The sequence below is a fragment of the Dicentrarchus labrax genome, unplaced genomic scaffold (assembly GCF_905237075.1).
Source record: "Dicentrarchus labrax unplaced genomic scaffold, dlabrax2021, whole genome shotgun sequence".
NCBI lineage: Eukaryota > Metazoa > Chordata > Actinopteri > Moronidae > Dicentrarchus > Dicentrarchus labrax.
In genome coordinates, this window is record NW_026136722.1 from 7,542,104 (window position 1) to 7,564,452 (window position 22,349).

Consider the following 22,349-nt stretch of genomic DNA (forward strand, 5'->3'; position numbering starts at 1 on the left):
GCTTTAACAATGCAGGCTGCTTTTTTTATAAAGTGTTTTACTGTAATGAGTGAAACTGAGAAGCAAACGCAGCTCCAAAAAATGCAATTAATGCTTAAGACTAAATGGCATAAATGTTTTGACCTTTTCTAGTATATGATTGCAGCATCAATGGAAACCCATAGTGAATAAAGCACTTCCGTTGATGTAAATATGATATAAATCCACAATGACATAACAACTTATGTCCGATGAAAGTACAAAGGAAACAGAGATGAGATACAGCACAGAACAAACAAGGGACAAGAGGACATTCTGATAGAAAGTAGAATATTTATTCAATTTCATGTGCATGGTTTGGCATAAAAACCCAAATCCAAGCACTTAATTGACTGGTTGAGGGCATATGTTTATTCTTTTATCATTTAAAAGACATACTTTGTCTTTTGGTCTCCTTCATTTGATTCTATTCTTCTTTATTTCCCCCTTTTTATTGTCTAGTAAATATTCTTGTACATCTTATGTAAATCACTGTAAACCACGGTGGCAACAAAATGAACAAAAACATGTTCATTTAAAGTATGTTCAACTGTACAGAGTGTCATCTCTCTCTAAAAACGGGTTTGATAGGCCTGAATAAAATCAGAGCACCTGTAACTCTAAATACACCTGTTCCACATTCATCTTATGTGAATATATAATTTATTTCCTTTGCCTGAGCCCCATGCATCCTAAAAGACCCAACCTATTTGTGACAGTAGACGCGTGGGTGTTTCTTTGGTTTTTTGGAGCAACGCCGGACTTTCCTGTAAGTGACGAGATATTTTTCCACCTCTTAAGTTTAACTGTGTCTCCGTGACTCACACACACACACACACACACACACACAGACACACCTGCGCAGGGGAGTATAAAAGCGGCCGCAGAGCATCCCTGCTCCAGTCCCAAAGCAGGGCGAGCCAGAAAAGGCTTCTGTTGCAGCTTACATCTGGACTATTCAACAACCCTTCTCTTTTAAAAAGAAATCTTCTGTCCTTTCACCATGGAGGCCCAGCGGTATCCCCTCAGTGTGCGCGTAATTGGAGTGATGCACAAGGAGAAGAGCAAAGTAAGCGCACATGGAGTCTGTTTTCTCCTTTTTGTGATTTTTTAAAAAGAAAATGAATTAAAAACCTGTTTTTCTAGTGTGGTAAAATAAAATCTGTATGTTCCTCTCCTAGATGTATATGACCTCGGTGCTTTGGTCGGACCAGAACGATATTGTGGTTTATAGAACTTTTCGGGATTTCAAGAAAATGCATGTAAGTATAAAATAATGTGTTTCTTGCGCATGTGCAAGTGGTTGCTGTTTGTTTTTTTGTTTTTGTTTTTTTTTAATAAAACGTCTCTTACTTTTTTTTTATTACAGAGACAAATGAAGAAAGCATTCCCATCCGCAAGTAAACTGAAAAAATCCGACAGAGTCATCCCCAGATTTCGAGGTATGTGTGCTTAATTTACAGCCGCGGTTTAAAGTGAATGACAGTGCGCATGTGCAGGCTGTTCTCACCTCGGGCGTCCTGTGTGCATTTTAGACAAAAAGATGAAGCGCAGCGGCCGGAAGAAGAAGGGCCCCACCAAGTCACTGGTGCGCCTCAAGTTCTTGCAGAAATATTGTGATGAACTTCTGACCTGCGACCCGCGGGTGTGTCAGTCTGCAGACCTCATCCAGTTCTTCCAGCCCAAAGCTCAGGACCTGCAGCCAGAGTTCTCCAAGAACAGGTAGGCCCAATATATCTACAGCGATTAAAATACTGTACTATATTTGTTTATGGGGGCCCTCAGCCTTTTGGGGCCCTGGACGAGATTTTGAGTGAAGCCTGAGCTTAGAAATTTAGCAGTTAGATTACAACTACATCGGGCCCAGGAAGAAAATACCTTGAATTATAATTTTAAAGCAGATAAAGGCAGCATGAAAATAAGGAAATAATTAAGTAGAAACTTCAAGAAGATTTTTTGTCTTTAAAGTTGACTATAAACTTTTTTAAATTCCAGTGTCTTGCTGCAGGTTTTGACCCTTCATGCAATAAGCCTTTGAAAATATTGGCTTCAGGAAATAGTGCTCCATGTTGACAAAAAGCTTTTTTAGTTATCTTTATAAGGCACAAGGTCTGGTTTCATGCTCATTGTAGTTCTTAGCATGAAAAAAGGTAGAAGAATTAAATTTAACACATTCATTTTAAAATTAATTTATAATTTAATGATCTGTTAAGACCACATTTTAGACTAAGTGGCATAATTTAAATGAAACATGTATTTAGAAAAGTCTCTGAAGATTTGGAAATAAAACTATTATTGTTTAAATGCCATCTTATATTCAATGTTTTACTAATGTGCCACAATAATGTCATGTTTTGTTAAGAGATCTTAATTTAGGGGCTTTTCCAAGCAAATATTGATATAAGTGATTGTTTGCCATTAAATCAGCATATATCTCTGCCACCCTACTGCCTAAAGGTGCACCCTTGTGGCTGCTAAATTAGGCATTAGACTTGAGCATAAGCTGCTATCTGTTTCCCTGGAGTGTATTTATCTCCAAATGAACCCACTGCTCTCCTCCTCAGCATCATGATCATGCCGTCAGACGATGAGCTCGGGGCCAACGCGGGACATGGCAACGGTGGCAACGTGACCCAGCCGTTTGTCACAGAGACGTACAGATGCGTGGCCACGTACGAGACCAAAGACACCAAGAACAAACCTTTCAAAGTGGCGGTGGACGAAAATGTAGACGTACTCATCAAAGACAAAGCAGGTGAGAGAGTGCTTCAGTGTTCAGTGTCCTGTTAATGGTTGAAGTAGACCCCAAATACACTTGTTAAATGTGTGCTTGTGTTGGTTCAGGGTGGTGGCTTGTGGAGAACGAGGACAAGCGGATGGCCTGGTTCCCCGCCCCCTACCTGGAGAAGCTAGATGATGACGACGATGAAGAGGACATAGATGGGACTCCTGAAAGAGGTAGAGGCTTTTCTCATTTGCATACAGTTTTTAATCAACACCTCATTACCTTAGAGGCAGTAACGTCAGTCAAGGCATTACGACGCTATGTATTAAAGCTATTTTCTTTCACTCGCAGGAATGATGTACACTGCGGTCAAGGGCTACAATGCCACCAATGACGATGAGATAACCGTAGGTATGGGTGCAGTGGTGACAGTCCTGCAGAAGTCTGAGAACGGCTGGTGGCTCATCAGGTATTTAACACATTTAGCAATCTTTAGCAAGCTCAAGATAAGCATATATAAGCATATAGATATTTACAGACTGCAGTGCTTCCTGTAAATAAGAGCCTGTATCTTGATCTAAAACAAAAAACTGTATTCCTGGATTAGTCTGGAAGCCTCCAGCTTCATTTCTCAAATATTCTTGTCTGTATTTTTTTTCAACAGATACAATGACAAAGCAGGTTACATCCCCACCATGTACCTGCAGCCCTACAGATACCCTCATATCCGCATGGGGGCTGATCATCAAGCTCGTCGCGCCTCCTCCCCGCTCCAAGTCCCCTCCCTGAGCCTGGAGCAGCAGTCTCACCAGTTCAGCCACTCACAAGGAAACCTGCTTCAACTTCCACCTGGCAGGTCTTCCTCACCCCGCCCGCTCCAAGCAGACAGCAGGCAGAGATCACACTCTCTCAACGTCCTGTCTGAACAACTTCCTGCTCAGCCCGCTGCAAGCACCACGGCCTCTGCTGCCAGGGCCTCTGCCGCCACAGTTCCCGACACACCCACAACTGGAATGCTTTCTCCTCCCCCCACAATCATGGTGGAGATGGACGGAGATGAGGAACAACATGGCAGGAGCCTGACAGCGGACAGCGACGGAAGCCTTTCGAGCAACAGCAGCGACTTCAGCTTCAGCGATGACCTCAGCTCCTCCTCGGCAAGCTCGACCTTCAACCTCAGCCACAGCGCCAACGACGAGCAGCTGCGTCTCAGCCGTACGCCTCCCCCAATGGTGAGCAACCGCCTGAGCCCGTCAAGCGGCCAAGAGGGGAAAATGATGCCCAGTGTCTCCGATCCCAACCTCTACAAGGGGCCGACAACACCTAAGGTGCCACCCAGACCGAGGGCCCAGGAGATCCTCACCCGGTGTACCACCGTCACCCGCAAGAACGCAACCAAAGGCACCCGGTCGCCCACACAAACTGAGATACTGAGTCGATGAAGTTTCTATTGATACCAGTGTTAGGTTTGTTTTTATTGTAAGGGGATCTCATCTGTTCTGTGGCCCAAGCATGGAGTTCTGCTAATTACAGCTGCTTGTGAACTTCCCTTTAATGAGTGATTAAAAAATGTGAGAGAGGGTTTACAGAAATGTGTGTAAAGAGTTGGAATTAGTTAAGAATTAAGAGGCATTGCACCAGATGCATTGAGATGAGAGGGAAAACTTCAGAGCTATGAAGTTGTGCCAAAGCTTTATTTCCCCCAGTGAAGTTGTATTGATAGAAATGTGACTTGTCAGACAGTCTCATTAATGATGTTTGCATAATCTTTGAAGAGACCGCCAACTTGTTTGCAAAACCAGCAAAATCAGTTTATATATATGTACATGTGGATGATTAATCAGGATACAGAAAACATTAATATACACCTCTTCACTATCTGTTTTAAATGATCATTTATTTTCCATACTGGAAACCTTGTGCTGTGCCTTATATGCATTTTGACTGTGCTGCGTGCACAGACAGAGATTGATTTCTTCTTGCGACTGCAGCACAGGTAAACATTTGTCTGAAATACCAGTGTGTGCAGACGGGTCGATTTCCTGCTACAGCATGTTTACAGCCAACTCAACTTGAAGAATGGGGTATGTGTGTACTGTGAATAAACACTGAATATACACTCCAGAAAATAACCATGTAAATTCTGAGTGTATTAACATGTTACTGAAGAGCTTGGAACAAATAAAAGCATTTTTTGGGCAACTTACACAGTAACTCGATTGTTTTTGTTTGCTTAACATAGCTTTAATCAAAAGAATAATTCAGTTTGGTATCAGTTATCCTGACTTTCAATCCCTAGTATGCAGCCAATAGCATCTTTTAGACATTTCTGTGTGAAATCCATGCACAGTTTGTAACGAAAGCTTTGTTATAAGTTCAAGTCTCAAGCTGAGGTAATCTTAATGACATTATCAGGGTTATTTTCTCCAGTCCCTGAGAGACAAAGGACGTCATACAACTGTTTTCATAGGCTGAGCATATATAACTAAGTAAGATTGTGTCACATACTCAATAGCTCAATAACTCATAGCTCAAATTCAACGAGATCCCATTATCTAAACCCCCTCATTGTAATACACCAGTTTATGGAGGCATCTAATTATTTACATTAGAAACTAATCTGCAGATTAAAGCCTCAGTTAATTGATGTCTTTTGTCCAACCAAAGTCCAAAACCCAAAAATAGTCAAATATTGTAGGACGAAGAATAGCAGAAAACAATCAATTATCAAAACAGTTTAATTAAAACCATAATCCAAACTCCTGCCAGTACTTGCATGTATCTCAGTATGAGTAAGATCATGTGCTATAAAGTCAGTAATCAAGTCTCATCATTTTGTGCCAACCATTTATTCCAAAATGAAAATGGAATTTGTTTGATTGACTGACTGAAAATGAAACAAGAGTACGTGATGTGCCCATACCCAACTGTGCTATGCTCCAAACAGCCCAAATCCTCAACACACCCCACAGGGATTTTCACCATGTTTCCATTAAGCAATTAAGTCTTAAGGCAGTCATGTTAGCACATAAATGACTGATGTGATAAATGTTAAAAACTCCATTTATATAAACAATTTTCTGTTTTTTGTTTTATTAAAATACAACTCATTTTAAGTCACAAAGAACACATTTTTATTTTATAAACATTTGTAGTCATGACATAAAAAAAATAATAAATCCATGGTTATATAAGGAACCTTTTGTGATGTTGTGGTTGAGCCGGTAGATCAGGACTATGCAACATTGCAGAAATAGACGATGCAATCTGTGTGTGTGTGTGTGTGGGGGGGGGAATGTTAATGCAGCCTTTATCTTCCTTCAGTCTTTTCTCCTCTGCATTATTTCCTCCCTGACCAGGGGTTGGATACATCTCCTCAAATTCAGAGACAGAAACTCTTTATGCCTGAGCAGCAGAGACAGGGAATGCGCAGAGAGGCCTATTATCTGTATTATCATCATTCCACACCTGTCTCTCTCCGTCTCTTCCTGCACTGCCACACATTCAGTGTGTCACTCCAGCTAATGGTCTGTGATAAGACGACCTCCTGGAGGTTTTTTTTTTTCTCTCTCCAGGAGTGAGTCATCCGTTACCAGCTTGGAGATCCCTGTCAGCTAGCGAACGTCTGGCATTGTGGAGTGGAAGAGACTGGGAGATGTTTCAAAACTTTTACTGTCGTCTGATCCTTCTCGTCTTCTTCCAGGTCTTCCTCCTCGGAGCTCTCCTCATTTTCAGAGTGGTGGTTGCCGTTTGTTTTGGTGCTCTCTCCATTTTCTACTCGCCCACTGGTGGAAGACGCTTTCTTGGTGACGCTGACCTCATCGTCCTCTTCTTCTTCTTCAACTGGGCAATTTGGATCTTCATCTTGCCCGCTATCGCTGTCGTCTCCATCTCGTTTCTCCTCGTCGCCACTTCCCATTCCTTTCTCCTTGTCGATCATAAAGAACGGCTGTGCGAGAGGAGTGGTATCCATTTCTTCGTCTTGGCCCATGCTAGACAGGACATACCAACAGGGGTTAGATAACAGCATATATTCAATAATTAGATACATATATAAACTTTAAAATCTAGAAATGTGAAATAAAACAAATTTATTTGCTATATATCCACATTTTGTATATTATGATTTTCAATCCTAACATGTATCATCCTCTTACATTTGGCATTTACAGTATCATAGCTTAACAGTCAACCATTCACGTTTTGTACAGTCAACAGTCAAAAGATTCTTTCAGAAAAGGAAAAATGTGGCAGCACGTCTGGTTTACTGCTAGGAATGCTGCTCAGTAGCAAACAACAGCTTTTTCTCTCAGGGATTCCTGTGAGGCCGAAAACACAACCACAGTCTTTGTGTTGTGCCGGTGACCTCCACTCAATCAACTGCATACCTCTATGTCACGCTTGACCCACATAGACGAGCAGGCTGTGAGACAATATCTAGGTACTGAGCAGAAGAAACAGAGCGGCACTGAACCCAAAGCTTTTGCTGCAGTCAGTGTTTTGGACTTTTACGTGAGTAAGAGGAGGAAGTAACTGAGCTCTAGTCTGTGACCCCGAGAGGTTAAATAAAGTGTGTCTAAGTTGCATGCGCGTTTGAGTCTAAGAGGACCTGTGTGACCTGCGTTAAACAATGAAGCCGGTCTGTCAGTGCAGCAGGGAAGCCAATGCATGGGGATCTGACAAAAAAAATTTAGAAGGTGAACCAGGCTCAACTTTTGGTGTAAAGTGACGTCATGAAAAAACAGTTGCAGCTGTATTAACTTTACAGAGTTGTAGACTTTATGGGGTGGTTCAGCATCTGATAAGCCTTTAAATGTATTAATCTGTTGCTCCAACTCAACTTCCTGGAGTGTTTAATATATCACCGCTACCTCAAACACACCCCCACTGTGCTGTTTTCAGTCTGATTCCCTCACCTGGATGGTGCTCCAGCCACTCTCATCTTTTGCCACATGTAGTTCAAGAACATGGACGCCTGCAGCAGACGGCCAATCCTCTGCATGTGTCTCTCTGTGGGAGGGAGACAGAAGAGTAAAGAGTTGATCAGTGATGAGATGGGCAAACAAGAGTAAACAAAAGTATACTCCTTGTTTATTGTGTTTATGTGGAGACAGAAAAGAAAGGATTCAAACAAATAGATCCTAAGATGACACTTAAATGTCCTGATTCTCCAGTTTACAACATGCTACAGTCAAAAACCTGTATGAGTCCTGACAAAAAACAAGAAACTTTGACCCTCACTCCTCTTAACATTATATCTAAATTAATTTTATACTCAGGGGGCTAAAAAAAAAAAAAAGCTTCAGATACCAGGAATTTTCTCATTGTATTTAAGGGGTAGTCTCTACAGTGACGGCAAAGTGACTTTGTTGTTCGTTGCAGTCAGTCAATATGCCAGCTTTAGAATGACTTTATACTGCTTCCTTGGCAATTGTTCAAGTTATTGCCTTTAACAACTAATCTGATGCTTTTGTTCTGCAATGTCCTTGATCTCAGTAAGATGTGGGGAGACGCCTTGTTTTCATATAAAGTTCCATAATTTGTGTATTTTACAATAATCCAAGCATATAACCTTATATAGAATCTATATATAAATACACCTTATTGTCTTCTCCTCTGAGTCATATTTGTCTCGCTTACACGTATCAGCCATAACATTATGACCAAAAAACATTAGGACAAAATGTTCACCTGCTGCCTGACAGGTGCCATGATAACCAGATAATCAGTGTTATTCACTTCACCTGTCAGTGCTCATGATGTTATGGCCGATTGGTGTAGACAGAGACTCTCTCTCTCTCTCTCTCTCTCTCTCTCTCTCTCTCTCTCCACTGACCTGTGTATGGGATGAGTCCCTCCAGGTGGGCTCGGGCACCCTGGTACTGCAGCAGCTCCTCGGGCGGCAGGTGTGTGAGGAGCACCTGCAGGACGGCCTGAGCATCCTGACAGTTTCTGGCATTGGTGTTCCACATCACACAGTAGCGCAGGAGCGACTCTGAGTGGAATTAACAGAGTTGAACGGGGGCAGCAGCCAGTGGTGAAGAAGGACAGGGAAGAAAGATAAGAGAGGAGACTTCATTACTTCTCTCAACTGTGTCAGTGATCTGTGAGGCTCTTTAATGTTAAATCACTTGTAAAAGATTTTTTTCTTGTTGCTTCTGTGCCGCATCATTACAACGGTTTACAGACATGATTGAGCTGCTACCTTTCTGATCCAGTCGAAGTTTCAGAACCGTCTTCTCCAACAGCTCGCTGCTATCCTCCACCTGACGGATCGCTACAAGCAACATGAGAGACAAAAACGTCAGAAAGCCAGTGGTTTGGGGACGTTTGTTCACATTAAGTTTGTAATAGCTTATGAGTTTATTGCCTCACATGTAGATTAGCAATTTCTTAACAAGACAGAAGTGTGTTTTTGTGTTTCGGTTTGTCATGTTGGACTGTTATTTCACAACAAAGGAAACATCTATGCCTTTAGGGCGGCAATGGCAGTCTCACCTGGTGCTACTAAATCATCTTGTTAATATTGAACCCAATGACTTTATTGCACTACTGCAGTAGAGAGAATGTCAGTGTAAGCATGACTACGACCGATACCACTCTGAATTATCACTACAAAACTAAGAATGCATCTGCCTTTTGTTTGACACATGTACAGAATGACATGCATGCTGATTCACGCCTTGCAGTGTGAATGGCATCCTTACACCGTACACAAGACAGATCATTTCCATTGTTACAACAGAGGCTCAGCCGAGAGATTCAAAAGTAGAAATAAGGTCCTTATGTTGCAAACATTAGTAAGACTTACATAACATGTTCTAAACAATGTGTGTCCAAATAACCTCTTTGTCTTCTTCCACCTGCAATTGTGTTCCCAAAGTACTGAGGGACGTGATAGATCAGTTGTTTTGAATTTGTTTTGTTTTTTCCTCCTCTGTGTCAGGACAGAACAAAGGAGCATGACACTGGGAAATCCAGGCTTTTTGTTCTTACATTCAGACCCGTCCTTTGACGGAGTGGTGTGTTATGTATGCATTGGGTGACTCAACTCTTCCACAATGAGAGGTGACAGACTGACGACAACTTGTCAAGGTAACCACAGGTGGAAGGATGAAGGATGGAGATATCCTAGTAGCCTAGGAACCCAGATTTTGTTGTTGTCATTTCCCCTCTCTAGTGTCTATCGATCAGTATGCCCCCCCCCACACCCCAAAAAAAATGTTGTAGCACAAAGTACCTTTGATCACAGTGAGCACAGTGTGAGGCTGGTCCAACGAGATTGCAAGACCCAGGGCCTTCAGATACTTCTTCTCATGGAGCAGGTTGGACAACTCCTGCTGCCTTTACACACAAGAAACACACAGACACACACACACACGTTTATACACACACAGACAGGCACACATGCACCTGTATGCATTTAAAAATTTGTAAAAGATCGTCAGTTTAATGCAAATTAGGTTAATAGATTATCAAAAACAAAGGTTTTCTCAAGGTGAGTTCAGTCTTGGTATACTACAAATATAGCATAAAACGCACAAAAGTACACAAACTTTTGTTTTTCACGTCTTATATCACAATATTAATGGGTCTTTTTGTGGTTACACAAAAAATACTTTGATGAGAGTCTGTATGGAAGTTTCTGTTCAGAATTTTTGATGCGATTATAAAAAAAAAGACAAACTTTGAGATGACTTAACTGACAAAAGACACTTTGTCATTGTAGGCATACAACAAAATTATGTTTAGTAATTGTAATTGAGGTTACCATAGCAACAGTAAAAGCTCATCCTAATTTCTTTCACTACATATCTGTCATAATTAGTATTTTCTCCTTGTGGTGCTCCCTGATCATAACTGATTTGTTACTCAGGCTGGCGTCAAAATGAACGCACGTGTCTGAGAGGATGTATGCACACATTAGTGAGCAAACATACATATGTTAAAGTCATATAATCAATCGTCTAAGGACTGGTATCCCGTCGTTCTTATCAGACACACATACGACCCTGACCCAGTGAGGTCAACCTTAGCCTAACACAGTCTCAGTGTTTTTTTATCGGGAGACGGACAAACAGACAGGATGGCGCAACAAGGGTTGACCAAAGTTAGGCCTTTGGCTGATTTCTCCAGGATCTTTGACCTCCAACACTTTGTTTGTCCATCGCTTCGGACGGAGGAGGGAGGTTTGCGGAGCCGAATGACATCAGCCTCCTTCTGTGGTAAATTTTTCAAATCTAAAAGATAATGTGTGGAACCTACTTGAGTATTTGATCCTCCTGCTTGGCCTGCTCCTCTGCCAGCTCCACTTCAGTCACATCCTAGCAGTGGACAAAAGACAACATCTCTTTGTGATTATGTGTTGATAAAGAATATAAAGGAATTCCTCCCTATTCCCTCCAGGAGAAGAGAGTGGTCAGTCAGAGTGAAAGGTTAGCTATAAATAACCAACTAGATGAGGATTGAATATTTTGCTAAAGGGCACTCAAGCAGGTTGGATACAGACTAAACAAGCACTGAGTGCACGATCAAGTGATATTACATGTTCTTTGTGTACAAACGCCCAATCTAGTTCTTTTCAATAGACGCAAAAAAAAAAAGAGCTGGTTGGACAGAGAAAGGTGCGAAGGTATAACTCACTTTTTGTCCAACAGATTCTCTAAATTCCACTCTCTTCACTCCAGTGTCACCGCACACTGTTGTCACCAAGATTTTACATTGTGTTTACATCTGATACTTCCTTAGGGAACGTGATAACTAAAGAAAAGTGAAGTAACCACAGCTGTTGACAAACTGTTGATTGATCGGTGGATGAACCTTAAATTTTAGGTCAGGAATGTGTAGGTGTACCCGGAAATGATGGTGCCTTCCCAGCCACAGTCTAACGGTGACCAGTACCGTTAGTGGCTGGCAGGTTTCCTGCACTTCCTTATGAGAAGAATTTGCTTGCATAAAAGCATGTTTTATAAAGAAAGCCAGACATGGAATCACCTGTGTGTACCTTTTTCTACCTTTACTTCATTATATTACTTTTATTTTGTGATTTATTTCCCAGCATGGACAGGGGAAAAAAACAACACTAATGGCAATCAATACTTTTAGCTATCTAGAAGTTTGATTGCTAATCGATGAAACTTAATCCTCTTTCCACGCCCCCCTTGTGCGACAGGTGACCATCAAATCGCACTTACCACCCACACGGTGATGTTGGAGTCTGCCGAGCCAGTCACCATCTTGTCATCTTTGCGGCTGCCGTGGAGACCCCACACTTTGTCCTGGTGGGCGTCCAGCGTCTTCACACATTCATTGGTCTTTATGGTCCACAGCTTTACTAAACCATCAGAGCCACTGAGGACAGAGTACGGTTTGGGAGAGAGGACTTACATCGGTTAAATCATACATGGCTGACAAACAGAGAACACTTCCATACTGCATGCTAATTCTAAGGAGGAGTATGTAGTGTGCTCACATTGGAGAAGTGACAAAATAAAGTACTGTATATACAAAAATAGGCAGAGACAAAGAATCCATTGACAGGAAATTAGTCAGCAACAATTACGATACATGAAATAAATATTTGATTAAGCAAAAATGGCAAATATTCTCTGGTAAAGCCTCTCAAATGTGAAGATTTGCTGCATTTCTGCATTGTATATAATTTTAAACTGAATACTTTTGACTTTTTAAACCAAACAAGGGATTTAAACTTGTTAACTCAGGCTCTCAGAACTTGTGAGCATTTTTTCTCACATAAAACATGTAAAGTATTCTGATATCTTGCTTTAGTTTCTTCTATTGGGCATGAATAGGCCAGCAGAGCCTGCAGCTTTGTTTTTTGTTTCACTTTTTTCAAACTTATTAGCAAACCAGCATAACAAATGGTGGTTAAGGGTCTGAGAAATGAATTGTGACTATCAGACATCTGAGATAAGATGATAAGCATGCATGAGGGTTTTTACGCTCAGATTTCCTCATGCACAGCACAATGCGAGGCTGTTCTTTTTCTCTTCGTAGCGTTATCAAAATGAACCTGTTCATGCAACCGCAAAGTGAAAGTGTACTTTTAAGTTTTATGTAAGCTTTGCATAAGAGGTAGGTGGGGTTACCTGGTGAGCAGCTGAGTGCCTCGACTCACAAAGACAACCTTCAAAACGGACGCATCGTGACCCTCGAATGTCTTAAAAAATAAAAAGTAAAAAGAACAAACAACACAATTATGTCATTTATACTTTACAGCCACAAAATATATCAATTACAGTCAGCTACATACTAATTTAAAACTTTAACAAGTCTGTTAGATTAATTAACTAGAGAACTAAACAGTAATCTCGAGGCCCACCTTGAGGCAGCTGAAGTCTTGCAGGCTCCACAGTTTTGTGGTGCCGTCTGCAGAGGTTGTGGCCAGCACCTGGTCCACGGGAGAGAAGCAGACGGCCCAGATGCCACGACGGTGGCCCCGAAACACCCCCAGAAGGCTCACGTTCCCTTCCCCCGCCAGCGTCCACAGCTTGGCCGTACGGTCCTGGGAGCCTGAAGCCAGCAGCTTGTCATTGGGCGACACCGCCACGCTGTTTACATCCTGGGGGAACAACAAGGGAGGTATATAAGGAAATAAGCAATAGCTTTTCACACTGTTGACATTTTAGTGCATGCAATTTGAAGGAGGAAATTCATTAAAAAAAAAAGGAGATGATGCTGAGAAACGAGATGGAAAAAAAAAAAGCCGGTTGGACAGAAAAAGGTGCGAAGGTATATGTTACTTTTTTCAAACAAATTATCTAAATTCGACTCTCCACACTTACTCCAGTGTCACCGCACACTGTTTTGACCAGGATTTGTGTGTTTACATCTGATACTTCCTTGGAAACATTTTGGGTCAGGAATGTGTAGGTGTAGCCGGAAATGATGGTGCCTTCCCAGACACGCGCTAACGGCGACCAGTACCGTTAGTGGATGGCAGGTTTTTTTGGACTTCCTTATGAGAAGAATTTGCTTGCATAAAGCACGTTTTATAAAAATAGCCAAACACTCGTCAATCACCTTTGTGTGTGTGTGTGTGGAGGGGGGGGGCGCTTTCCGGGCAATGACTAATTGATCGTATCAAAACTATACTGCTTTTTTTATACTGGAGTTGTTTGATGATGTAGTATTCTAATTTACTCTTTCGTGAAACATTTCCACTTAAACTCCTTCCAAGAAAGACTGCTTTTACATGCATTTAAGTTAAGTTTTAATTTATACGTGCATAGAGTTTTGTGCTTGTACCTTATCATGTGCCTTCTCTGTGGTGCGGGGGGTCAGCTGATGTATGTCCGCCCCTGTCACAGACAAGTCTGGCGGCAGATCCCACACCTTCACGGTACAGTCCTGACTGCCAGACACTAGGAAAGATGCTTTCAACCTGGACACAAACACACAGCAAAGATGGCGTTGTCTGTCTGTGTTGGTGTATGTGATAAGAAACACGTGTGTCACTGCAGGAATGTCAAGCGTTACCTGGAGCAGGTGATGGAGCCCACAGCATTAGTGTGGCTGGAGCCCTGTGCCACACAGTGCACCTGACCACTGTCACTGTCCATCTGCCACACACGCACTGACCTGTCCTAAAGACACAACATACAAATGTCATTGTTGGCCACAGTGTGGTTAAGTAGTGGCTTTATTTATAGAACAGCATGAATGTGCCAAATGCCTAAACAAAGTTCATAGTGCATCATCATTGTCTGCTCAGTTTCTACTCTTTGTCTGCAGCATCCTCACCTTCGCACAGCTTGCAAAGAGAAAACCCTTCTTGAACACGTCCAATGAGAGGACAGTATCTGTGGAGGATAAAATGATAAAAATAGGAGTGAGTGTCAGAGTAGATAAACATCTGTCCAACCTGCTCAGCAGGTAAGGTTTCAATGACACAAAGCCAAGATTAATCCTTATTGTGTAACATCTGAATTCTTTGGATTCTGTTTCCTCTAGTGACAGGTTTTAATTTCACCAATCCTGCCATTGTTTATAGAACCTGTCTTTTGCCTTTATGTACTAAATACGTACGTAATTGTAATCATGTAATTTCTATTTTTGCATTATTCTTTTTTTTAATGTTCGTTTTGTTTAATTCATTATTTAAAATAATAATAATAATAATAATGGTATTCTTATATATTTGATAATTTAAAAAACTGCTGACTGAGTGACAATTAACATATCCTTCGTTCATTAGTATCAATGTGGTAATATATCCGTAACTGTAGTAAGATTTTCATTTACAGTGTGCCAGAATTCTATGTCATGGAAAATCATCCATAGCATCTAGAAACAGTAAATGTTACAAAAACAGACAGAAAATGCCTCTTTATCCCACATTATTACAGTATCTGATGGATAAAAAGTATAATGCTTAGCTGATATATAATTAAATCAAATTAAACTTTACATTTATACACTTTTCTTTACACTGTTTTGCTGTTTACCTCTGTAGAGCAACACACACTCACTTTAGTACGGTGGGAATTTTCTGCCCTCTGGTGAACAAATACAAATACTGCCATGCATTGCACTGTACATATAAACACACAGACACACGCTGCCCTCTGCTGGTGACTGACCTGTGTGTCCGGAGAGGATCTGGCAGCTGTTGGTGAGCAGCTCAAACACCTTCAGCTGGCAGCTGTTGGTGGCCACCACGATGTGGCTGTCATCTTTGCCCAGAAACTTCACATCCAGCACCTCGTCATTATAACCCACAAACTGTGAGAGGGTGGACAGAGACAGAGTGCTCATTAATGAAAACAGACCTGGACGTCTGAGGTCCCTAGTTTGACGTGACACAATTTGCTGTTATAATGTCACTCAACTTAGCTTAGCCTGTAAGTCAGTAGTAAACATGCAAAAAATAATCGTACTTTTCTCTTCACTTGAGCCATAAAAAAAAAGGAACCAAATTTCATCCTACATTTCTAGGCAGCTAATTAACCCATACCAGTAAAGACAAAGATAGATCTATTTTGTTATTAAAAAACTGTATTAAACAAAGACATGTAAAGCCAATAATCAATTTTGACTTAAAATTGTATCTAGCATCAAGATACATAATATTCAGAAATGCTGTAATAATATACTAGATGTTTCAGTTACTGTCTCCTCAGTACACACCTGCTGCTGCGTGGTGAGACCCGGCAGCTGGTACAGCAGTATGTTGTGTTCTGCTGTGACTGCAGCCAGTCTCGAGGAAGAGGGCAGGTGAAGAAGGTACGTTAGACTGCGGGGGTCATCGTCCTTCTCTTCCTCCTCCTCCTCCTCCTCCTCAGACACAGCGGTCTGCGTGTAGACACAACGCCCCGTGCTGGCCTCCCACACTCTCAATATGCCTACAAGCAAGGAAGGCAGGAGTAGGTGAGTTACGGAACACAGAAATACAAACTACTTGTTTTTACTTGTTTATTACTTGTACAATTGAACAGTCAAACCTTTGCTGCCAGCTGTGATGAAATGCAAGCCCTTGCTCTTCACTCCGATCTGAGAGAGGTCCTCGTTCTCTGGCAGAAGCACAACACCCTCCACAGCCTGGAGACAAAGACCACACACAGAAATCAAGCTGCAGTATTTTCCCCATGGTATTCAAATAAGGCATTTGCATCTATTTGCAAATCAATAAATATCCACCAGTTTTCAGTACACAGTTCTCACAGTCTTACCTCATAGACTGCTACAGTTCTCTTGGCTTTCCGACTCTTCAGGTCCCACACTGTACAGATCTTATCTCTGCCAGAACTACAAATAAAGATCAGCACACAGTCACACACAGCTTTAGAAAGATTAGAAACCCCCAAAATGATGAAAGATAACTGGCTTCAAGTGGCTGAGTGTACAGTACCTAACCATGGTGTCGCCATCAGGGCTGAAGCTGAGGGAGGTGACAGCGCTGTAGTGGCTCTGCAGCACACAAACGCACTGACTGGAGCTCAGGTCCCACAGCCGAATTCCACAGTCCAGAGAGGAGGAGAAGAGCTGCAGCCTGCTGATGTCTGGGTGGAACTGGACCAGGCTGCAAAGACACACAAAGGACATTTAGACCCTTCAGAATGGAGCTACAAGGGGTAGGGCTTGAAATGTTTACCTTGGAAATTGGACACCGCTTGTGAGGTCATACTTTTGTTAACCGAAAGGACCTATGGATCTAAAAGTGAGATACTAGACACGCTCATCTTGTCTGTTTGGCGCAGTTTATGAACGGAGAACCAACTTTGGTCTATAAAAATTATTCATACATCTCTAGTTGATAGATATCTGAACTTACTGTACAACTCCAGATGACCCTTTCAGGTTGTGGGTGCAGTACTGCTTGACCACATCCCAAAGCTTTATAGTGCCATCACAGCCACCTGCAGGACAACAAGAAGACAAACTCTGTAAACTGTACAATGTCTATGAAGCAAAGATCAGACAGAAACATCGGACAAAAAAGACACAATTAATGCTCTAACTGCTGACCTGTGGCCAGGAGGGTAGAGGTGGAATCAAAGGTCATACTGGCTACGGGAACAGTGTGAATGGCCCTCCAGGAGCGAGTACACTGAGCTTGCCTCCAGTCCCATTGCTTCAGCAGCAGAGCTCTACTAGCTGTTACCAACAACTGTGGTGGGACACAAAGCAGACACACACACACTAAATACTCTTCTACAGGCCGATATAATGAAATCACACCAAGTTAGACTGAAGTAATGAGTGTTGGGCGGAGGTAATGAGTAATGAGGTGTTTGCTTTACCTCATCATCGCAGCTGAGAGCAAAAGATGTGATGTCCTCTTGATCATCCTGAAACAATGGACAGAAAAGATGGAAAAAATCTCATGATAATGAAAAGTACAAAATTCCCCCTGAAGGCACTTTAGTTTAGTTTAGATTATTTGAAGCCTTATTTTCATTGTGGTGCTTGATGAAAAATTCAGGAGTGACAAGGCAACTTCATATGCAGGGCTGCAAATAATCATTTCATTATTTTTATATGATTTTGTTTTTAACTTACTGGACAATTGTTTAGCTTATAAAATGTCACAAATAAAGCCAGAGCCTAAGTGGGCATCTTTAATTAGCTTTTTTTTGTCTAATTAACAATCCAAAATATCAAGATATTCTATTTACAGTGATGAAAAACAGGAAAATTGTACATTTGAGGAGCTGGAACCAGAAAAAACATGTTTTGTTTAATAAATCACTTAAATGATTTATCCAAAGTGTTGCTGATTTATTGATCATCTCTAACAGATTAATTGATTTAGCTCTAATTATATTACCAAAAACACAATACTATAAATACCTAATTTATCATTATCTTAAAATCACTAAAAGTCAAAAAGCAAAACACACATTACATACAGCACATAAAAGATATCAAAATGAATTTGCTATAAGACATCATTCTCTTAATCTTGCTAGGTATACTTTTTTATTTTTTTTGGCAACACAGAAAAATAAAAGGAACAAGAACTCATGGGCACGAGGTTCCCCGGACCCAATGAAAGTGGTCTTTGATATTAGAGTCTCCGTTGTTGAAAACATTATAGTTGTTAATCTGGACTCACATGCTCGACACTGTGGATGATCTTCCCCGTGCTGATCTCCAAAACATTGACACGCGATCCACAGGTGCAAAAGATGTACTTTTCATCCTTGCTGATCTGAATAAAACAAAGAGAGAGATGTTAAAGGGGCAGTCATGTGATTTTATTCACAATCAGCTTCCTGAGAAGGTCTGCAAAGGTGTTATTTAAACACCGTCCCACACTAACGTCTAAAGTTTCAGCATATTTTGATCACTTTGCAACACTTTTAACCATTCTTGTTTTTAATCTGTCACCTGACAACCCTCCACCTTTATGGCAGTGCAACATTAAAACACCACCTTTACGACTGTGTCAGCCTGGTAACACAGGTAATACACACCACACACACACACACACCCACACACACACACACACACACACACACACACACACACACACACACACACACACACACACACACACACACACACAGCAGCAGGAAACTCACCTGCACTTTTCCTCCTTTATAAAACGGTTCAATCTTGCTGGAAGCAACATAACTGTGGAGGCACAAACAGAAACCCGGCTGTGAGTTGAAGTGACACTTTAGCCTAGCTTGTGTTAGCCAGCTAGCAATGTTTGCAGTCTGCACGTGCCAGGCGCCAAAAACTTACTTTGTTTTGAATTGGAGATTTGTATTTGCCATCTTGCTCGCGAGAAATGCAAAAAAAACCGAAATATTCTGACAGCTTTGCTAATGTAAATGACTTATTACTCAGTTCACACGTTGGCGACAGTCAACACATCCATCCCGCATGTTGCTAACCGAGTCGCACGAATTGTACGTCATCTGAGCGCACTGAGCTGTGATTGGTCAGACGGGTTTTTGTGAAATGCTCATTTCTACTGTCAACACATGGACAACCTTCATTAAAGGTGGTATTTAAAAAGCATGTAAAGTGCTGGCGGGTTTTGAGGGGAAATTAAAGTTTATAAATAAAATATGTGAATGCCACGTGATCCCAAAAGTCTCAACATGAACTTTGACTTTTACTTTTTTTTTGTCCCCCTGAGCTCCACAACAATAGCCTCAGCTGGAGCTATTCATGTTTAAAAGTTCCTGTTTTGACGCGTGGAGGCTGAGCCTTGATATACTAGAACAGCAGGGAAAGGACGCGCTGCCATTCTCTCCTTTGGTTTTTAAAATTGACTGTGTTCATTTGTCCGCACAAGCACACACTCGGTCCCTCCTTCGTGTTTTTTTTTTCAGGAATGTTCATGTGTGTGTGTTTGTATTGATAACGCGGGTGTGTGTTCCGTGTGTGACATGTGAGAGGACCGATATGGAGTAAAGCAGCGCCGGACCGGGAATGGAGACACGGTGAGAAACAGGAGATTATCATGGTGAGTAGACAAACTGTTCTTCTGTTTATTTTTATTTGTTTATTTATATGTGTGTATTAGGTATATATTTATTTTTATCTATTGTTTTTATTCAGGTTTATTGACAGATACACGCGGTTCATTTTGACACCATCGTTAATGTGTGAACAACTGCTTTCCAGTTATATCTGGTGACATTTGCTTTCACTTGGAAGTATATAGTCTTTTATGAGTATCATGACATTAATGCTTAATTTAATTGGCCATTTGAATTAACTAAAAATGTAATTACGCAAATAATGCTATGTGTTTATAAACATTTTGTAATTATCTAATAGTTGAAAAAGAAGAATACCTGCTTTTTGCTATCATGTAATCAGTCATATGACTTTCCAGAACAATTCTGTTTTGTCATCTCTTGCCTTTATGTTGAAAACACTGTGGGTGGGTTGTAGGCAGCTGTAGAACCATGTTTTACAGCTGTATAGGTATAATACTCACCTGTTGGTACATTTGGGGTCACAGTTTGTACATCTCCTCAGCTGACACAACTTTCCCTGAAATAATAGTGATATAACACACAGTGATAACCCATAATAATGTGTATTACATTGGGCACATCCAGGCAGACCCAGAGGTGTCAACACAGAGTGGGGGCTATGACGTGGAGCTGTTTGTGGACACCCCAGACTACGATCTGATCTGCACCATATGCCAGGGGGTCCTCAGGTGTCCAGTCAGAGCAGCATGTCACCACATCTTCTGCAAGAAATGCATCTTACAGTGGCTGAAGAGGTACTGAATGTAATCAACACCACTGAACAAGGACATTATAAAACTGTATTGGATTGTTATTCATGTCTGGTACATAGAAATAAACAGGACTAAATGTTATTTATTCTCCACAGGCAGGAGACCTGCCCCTGCTGCAGGAAGCCTGTTAACCCAAGCTTGATTTTTGTCATGTTTAAGCTGAGCAAATCTATTGGACGCATGAAGATCAAGGTAGGAAATCGAATTGAATTGTTATATGTTTGCAGATAAATAAAAGTTCAGGGATGAAAGTTATCTAATGTGATTATGACAACTCTTATTTTAGCTACATTAGTATTCAGGGAGAAAAAGGAGGATGACACAAAAGTAATAACATGGCCTAAAAAGTGGCTCTGCACTATTTAGTCTTGAGGCTCTGGGGAGGGGGCCAGTAAAGGGGGCCACTGTAGATTTTTGCCCTGGGTGTCTGGCCTTGTGAATTGGTATATGGGGCGCATTCATGTGGTAATATCACTATGGTCATTATAATTTAATAAATCCTTTCTGTTTTAATTAAATGATTAATCAGTTTGTCTGTAAAATGTCAGACAATAGTGAAAGAATGCCACAGAACCCAAGGTGACATGTAAAATAGTCTTATTTTGTCCCACTAATTGACCAAAACTAAAAGATTTTCAATTTACAGCTTAAGAAATATGATGCACAATTTTATTTTACTTCTTATTTAGTACTTTTTACCTACAATTGAGTATTTCTATGCTGCAGTATTGCTACTTTTACCTCTACTTGAATAATAAAAAGTCACCTCTAGTTAAGAAGGATTTTCCCTCCATGCTGCAGTCACACAGTATGTGAACCATGTCTTTTATAGCTATTGATTTCTTTATATTTCTCTATGTCTGGCCTCCTACAGTGTAAAAATGAGATCCGTGGTTGTGCAGAGACCTTCCCCCTGTCGGAGCAGTTCTGCCACAGCATGAGCTGTTTATACGAGCTAATCCCGTGCCCGTACCAGGGTTGCCGGGCGCAGCTCCTCCGCAGGGACCTGGACACCCACGCACGCCACTGTGAACACTGGCGCCAGCCCTGCCACATGGGCTGTGGGACGATACTCTCCCACCGCACACAGGCTCAACACAACTGCTACAAGCAGCTGAGGCAGGAGTATGAAGCCAGACAGAGGAACCACAGGGCCATCGCCACGGCCCTGCAGAGGAAGATGAGGAGGATGCAGAGCACCATGGCCCACATGAAGAGGCAGATAGGGCTGATCTGCGAGAGCCTGGAGGTGATGGATGACCTGCACGAAGTAGAAGAGGAGGACCTGGGAGAGAGCAGCGCCAGCTCCAGTGGGACACCGAGTAGCAACAACAGCAACTGCTGAGAGACGAGTTAGTTACTGCTCCTGCTGTGTATAATTTCTGAATGTGTTAATTTCTTTGAAGGTGTGTGTTTTTGAATATGTAGGCAATGATTAAAATGGGTGCATTTGTAACAGTTTTGTGCTGTAGTTTCATCACTTTTGTAAATAAAAGTATTTAACATTACACTGTCATTTGATGTTGATTCACAAGAAGAGTGGAAAGCTGAATATCTTCTATTATTGATTGGATCTACTGATGAATGAGGATGAACACAAAAAAAGAAATGATGAGGTTATATGTTACTGAAAAATACATACAATGGCATTATCAGTGACCATAATGTAGAACATACAGAACAAATACACAAAAGCAATACAATTATAAAATGTATATGTGTATGACAAAGTAAAATCTTCCAACAGGATGGCTTCTATTATAATCACTTCTTTTTTTTAATACTAAAATATAACCATGTTCATCAACAATATGTAAAATAAAATCAATAACATCTGACTGCAATCATTCAAAAACATGGTGATGTCTATAA

At 41.3% G+C, this 22,349-nt stretch overlaps 3 protein-coding genes across 3 annotated transcripts; 2 read left to right on the forward strand and 1 right to left on the reverse strand.

The window, feature by feature from the left end:
• The first annotated feature begins 879 nt into the window (after positions 1-879).
• On the forward strand, positions 880-4,949 carry LOC127356162 (NADPH oxidase organizer 1). Its single transcript, XM_051387711.1, has 8 exons — positions 880-1,087; positions 1,200-1,280; positions 1,388-1,460; positions 1,554-1,740; positions 2,583-2,773; positions 2,863-2,976; positions 3,095-3,212; positions 3,408-4,949. Exons 1-8 carry the CDS (start codon positions 1,022-1,024, stop codon positions 4,183-4,185), a joined length of 1,608 nt encoding a protein of 535 aa, XP_051243671.1. The 5' UTR covers positions 880-1,021; the 3' UTR covers positions 4,186-4,949.
• A 516-nt stretch (positions 4,950-5,465) lies between these two features.
• Positions 5,466-19,129, reverse strand: tbl3 (transducin beta like 3). The gene is made up of 23 exons (XM_051387693.1): positions 18,956-19,129; positions 18,790-18,841; positions 18,321-18,416; positions 17,506-17,553; positions 17,231-17,372; positions 17,037-17,121; positions 16,614-16,784; positions 16,435-16,510; positions 16,207-16,303; positions 15,893-16,107; positions 15,346-15,487; positions 14,507-14,565; positions 14,243-14,349; positions 14,012-14,147; positions 13,086-13,325; positions 12,853-12,923; positions 11,938-12,094; positions 11,009-11,067; positions 9,984-10,087; positions 8,949-9,020; positions 8,580-8,738; positions 7,660-7,753; positions 5,466-6,735 (listed from the first exon to the last, which is right to left on the reverse strand). The coding sequence occupies exons 1-23, from the start codon at positions 18,985-18,987 to the stop codon at positions 6,354-6,356; spliced, it is 2,796 nt and encodes a 931-aa protein (XP_051243653.1). The 5' UTR covers positions 18,988-19,129; the 3' UTR covers positions 5,466-6,353.
• A 365-nt stretch (positions 19,130-19,494) lies between these two features.
• Positions 19,495-21,985, forward strand: rnf151 (ring finger protein 151). The gene is made up of 4 exons (XM_051387730.1): positions 19,495-19,685; positions 20,290-20,459; positions 20,573-20,669; positions 21,352-21,985. Exons 1-4 carry the CDS (start codon positions 19,683-19,685, stop codon positions 21,820-21,822), a joined length of 741 nt encoding a protein of 246 aa, XP_051243690.1. The 5' UTR covers positions 19,495-19,682; the 3' UTR covers positions 21,823-21,985.
• Positions 21,986-22,349: the final 364 nt, after the last annotated feature.

Excerpts from the sequence above, each read along its gene's own strand:
- rnf151 (XM_051387730.1), top strand. Across the intron at positions 20,460-20,572 it reads ATCTTACAGTGGCTGAAGAG|GCAGGAGACCTGCCCCTGCT; the intron begins GTACTGAATGTA and ends TATTCTCCACAG. Across the intron at positions 20,670-21,351 it reads TTGGACGCATGAAGATCAAG|TGTAAAAATGAGATCCGTGG; the intron begins GTAGGAAATCGA and ends GGCCTCCTACAG.
- tbl3 (XM_051387693.1), bottom strand. The coding sequence starts at position 18,987 with ATGGCAAATACAAATCTCCAATTCAAAACAAA. Across the intron at positions 14,148-14,242 it reads GGCTCCATCACCTGCTCCAG|GTTGAAAGCATCTTTCCTAG; the intron begins GTAACGCTTGAC and ends GTTTGTGTCCAG. Across the intron at positions 9,021-9,983 it reads TGTGCTCACTGTGATCAAAG|CGATCCGTCAGGTGGAGGAT; the intron begins GTACTTTGTGCT and ends TGTTGCTTGTAG.
- LOC127356162 (XM_051387711.1), top strand. The coding sequence starts at position 1,022 with ATGGAGGCCCAGCGGTATCCCCTCAGTGTGCGCGTAATTGGAGTGATG. Across the intron at positions 2,774-2,862 it reads ACTCATCAAAGACAAAGCAG|GGTGGTGGCTTGTGGAGAAC; the intron begins GTGAGAGAGTGC and ends GTGTTGGTTCAG. Across the intron at positions 2,977-3,094 it reads AGATGGGACTCCTGAAAGAG|GAATGATGTACACTGCGGTC; the intron begins GTAGAGGCTTTT and ends TTTCACTCGCAG.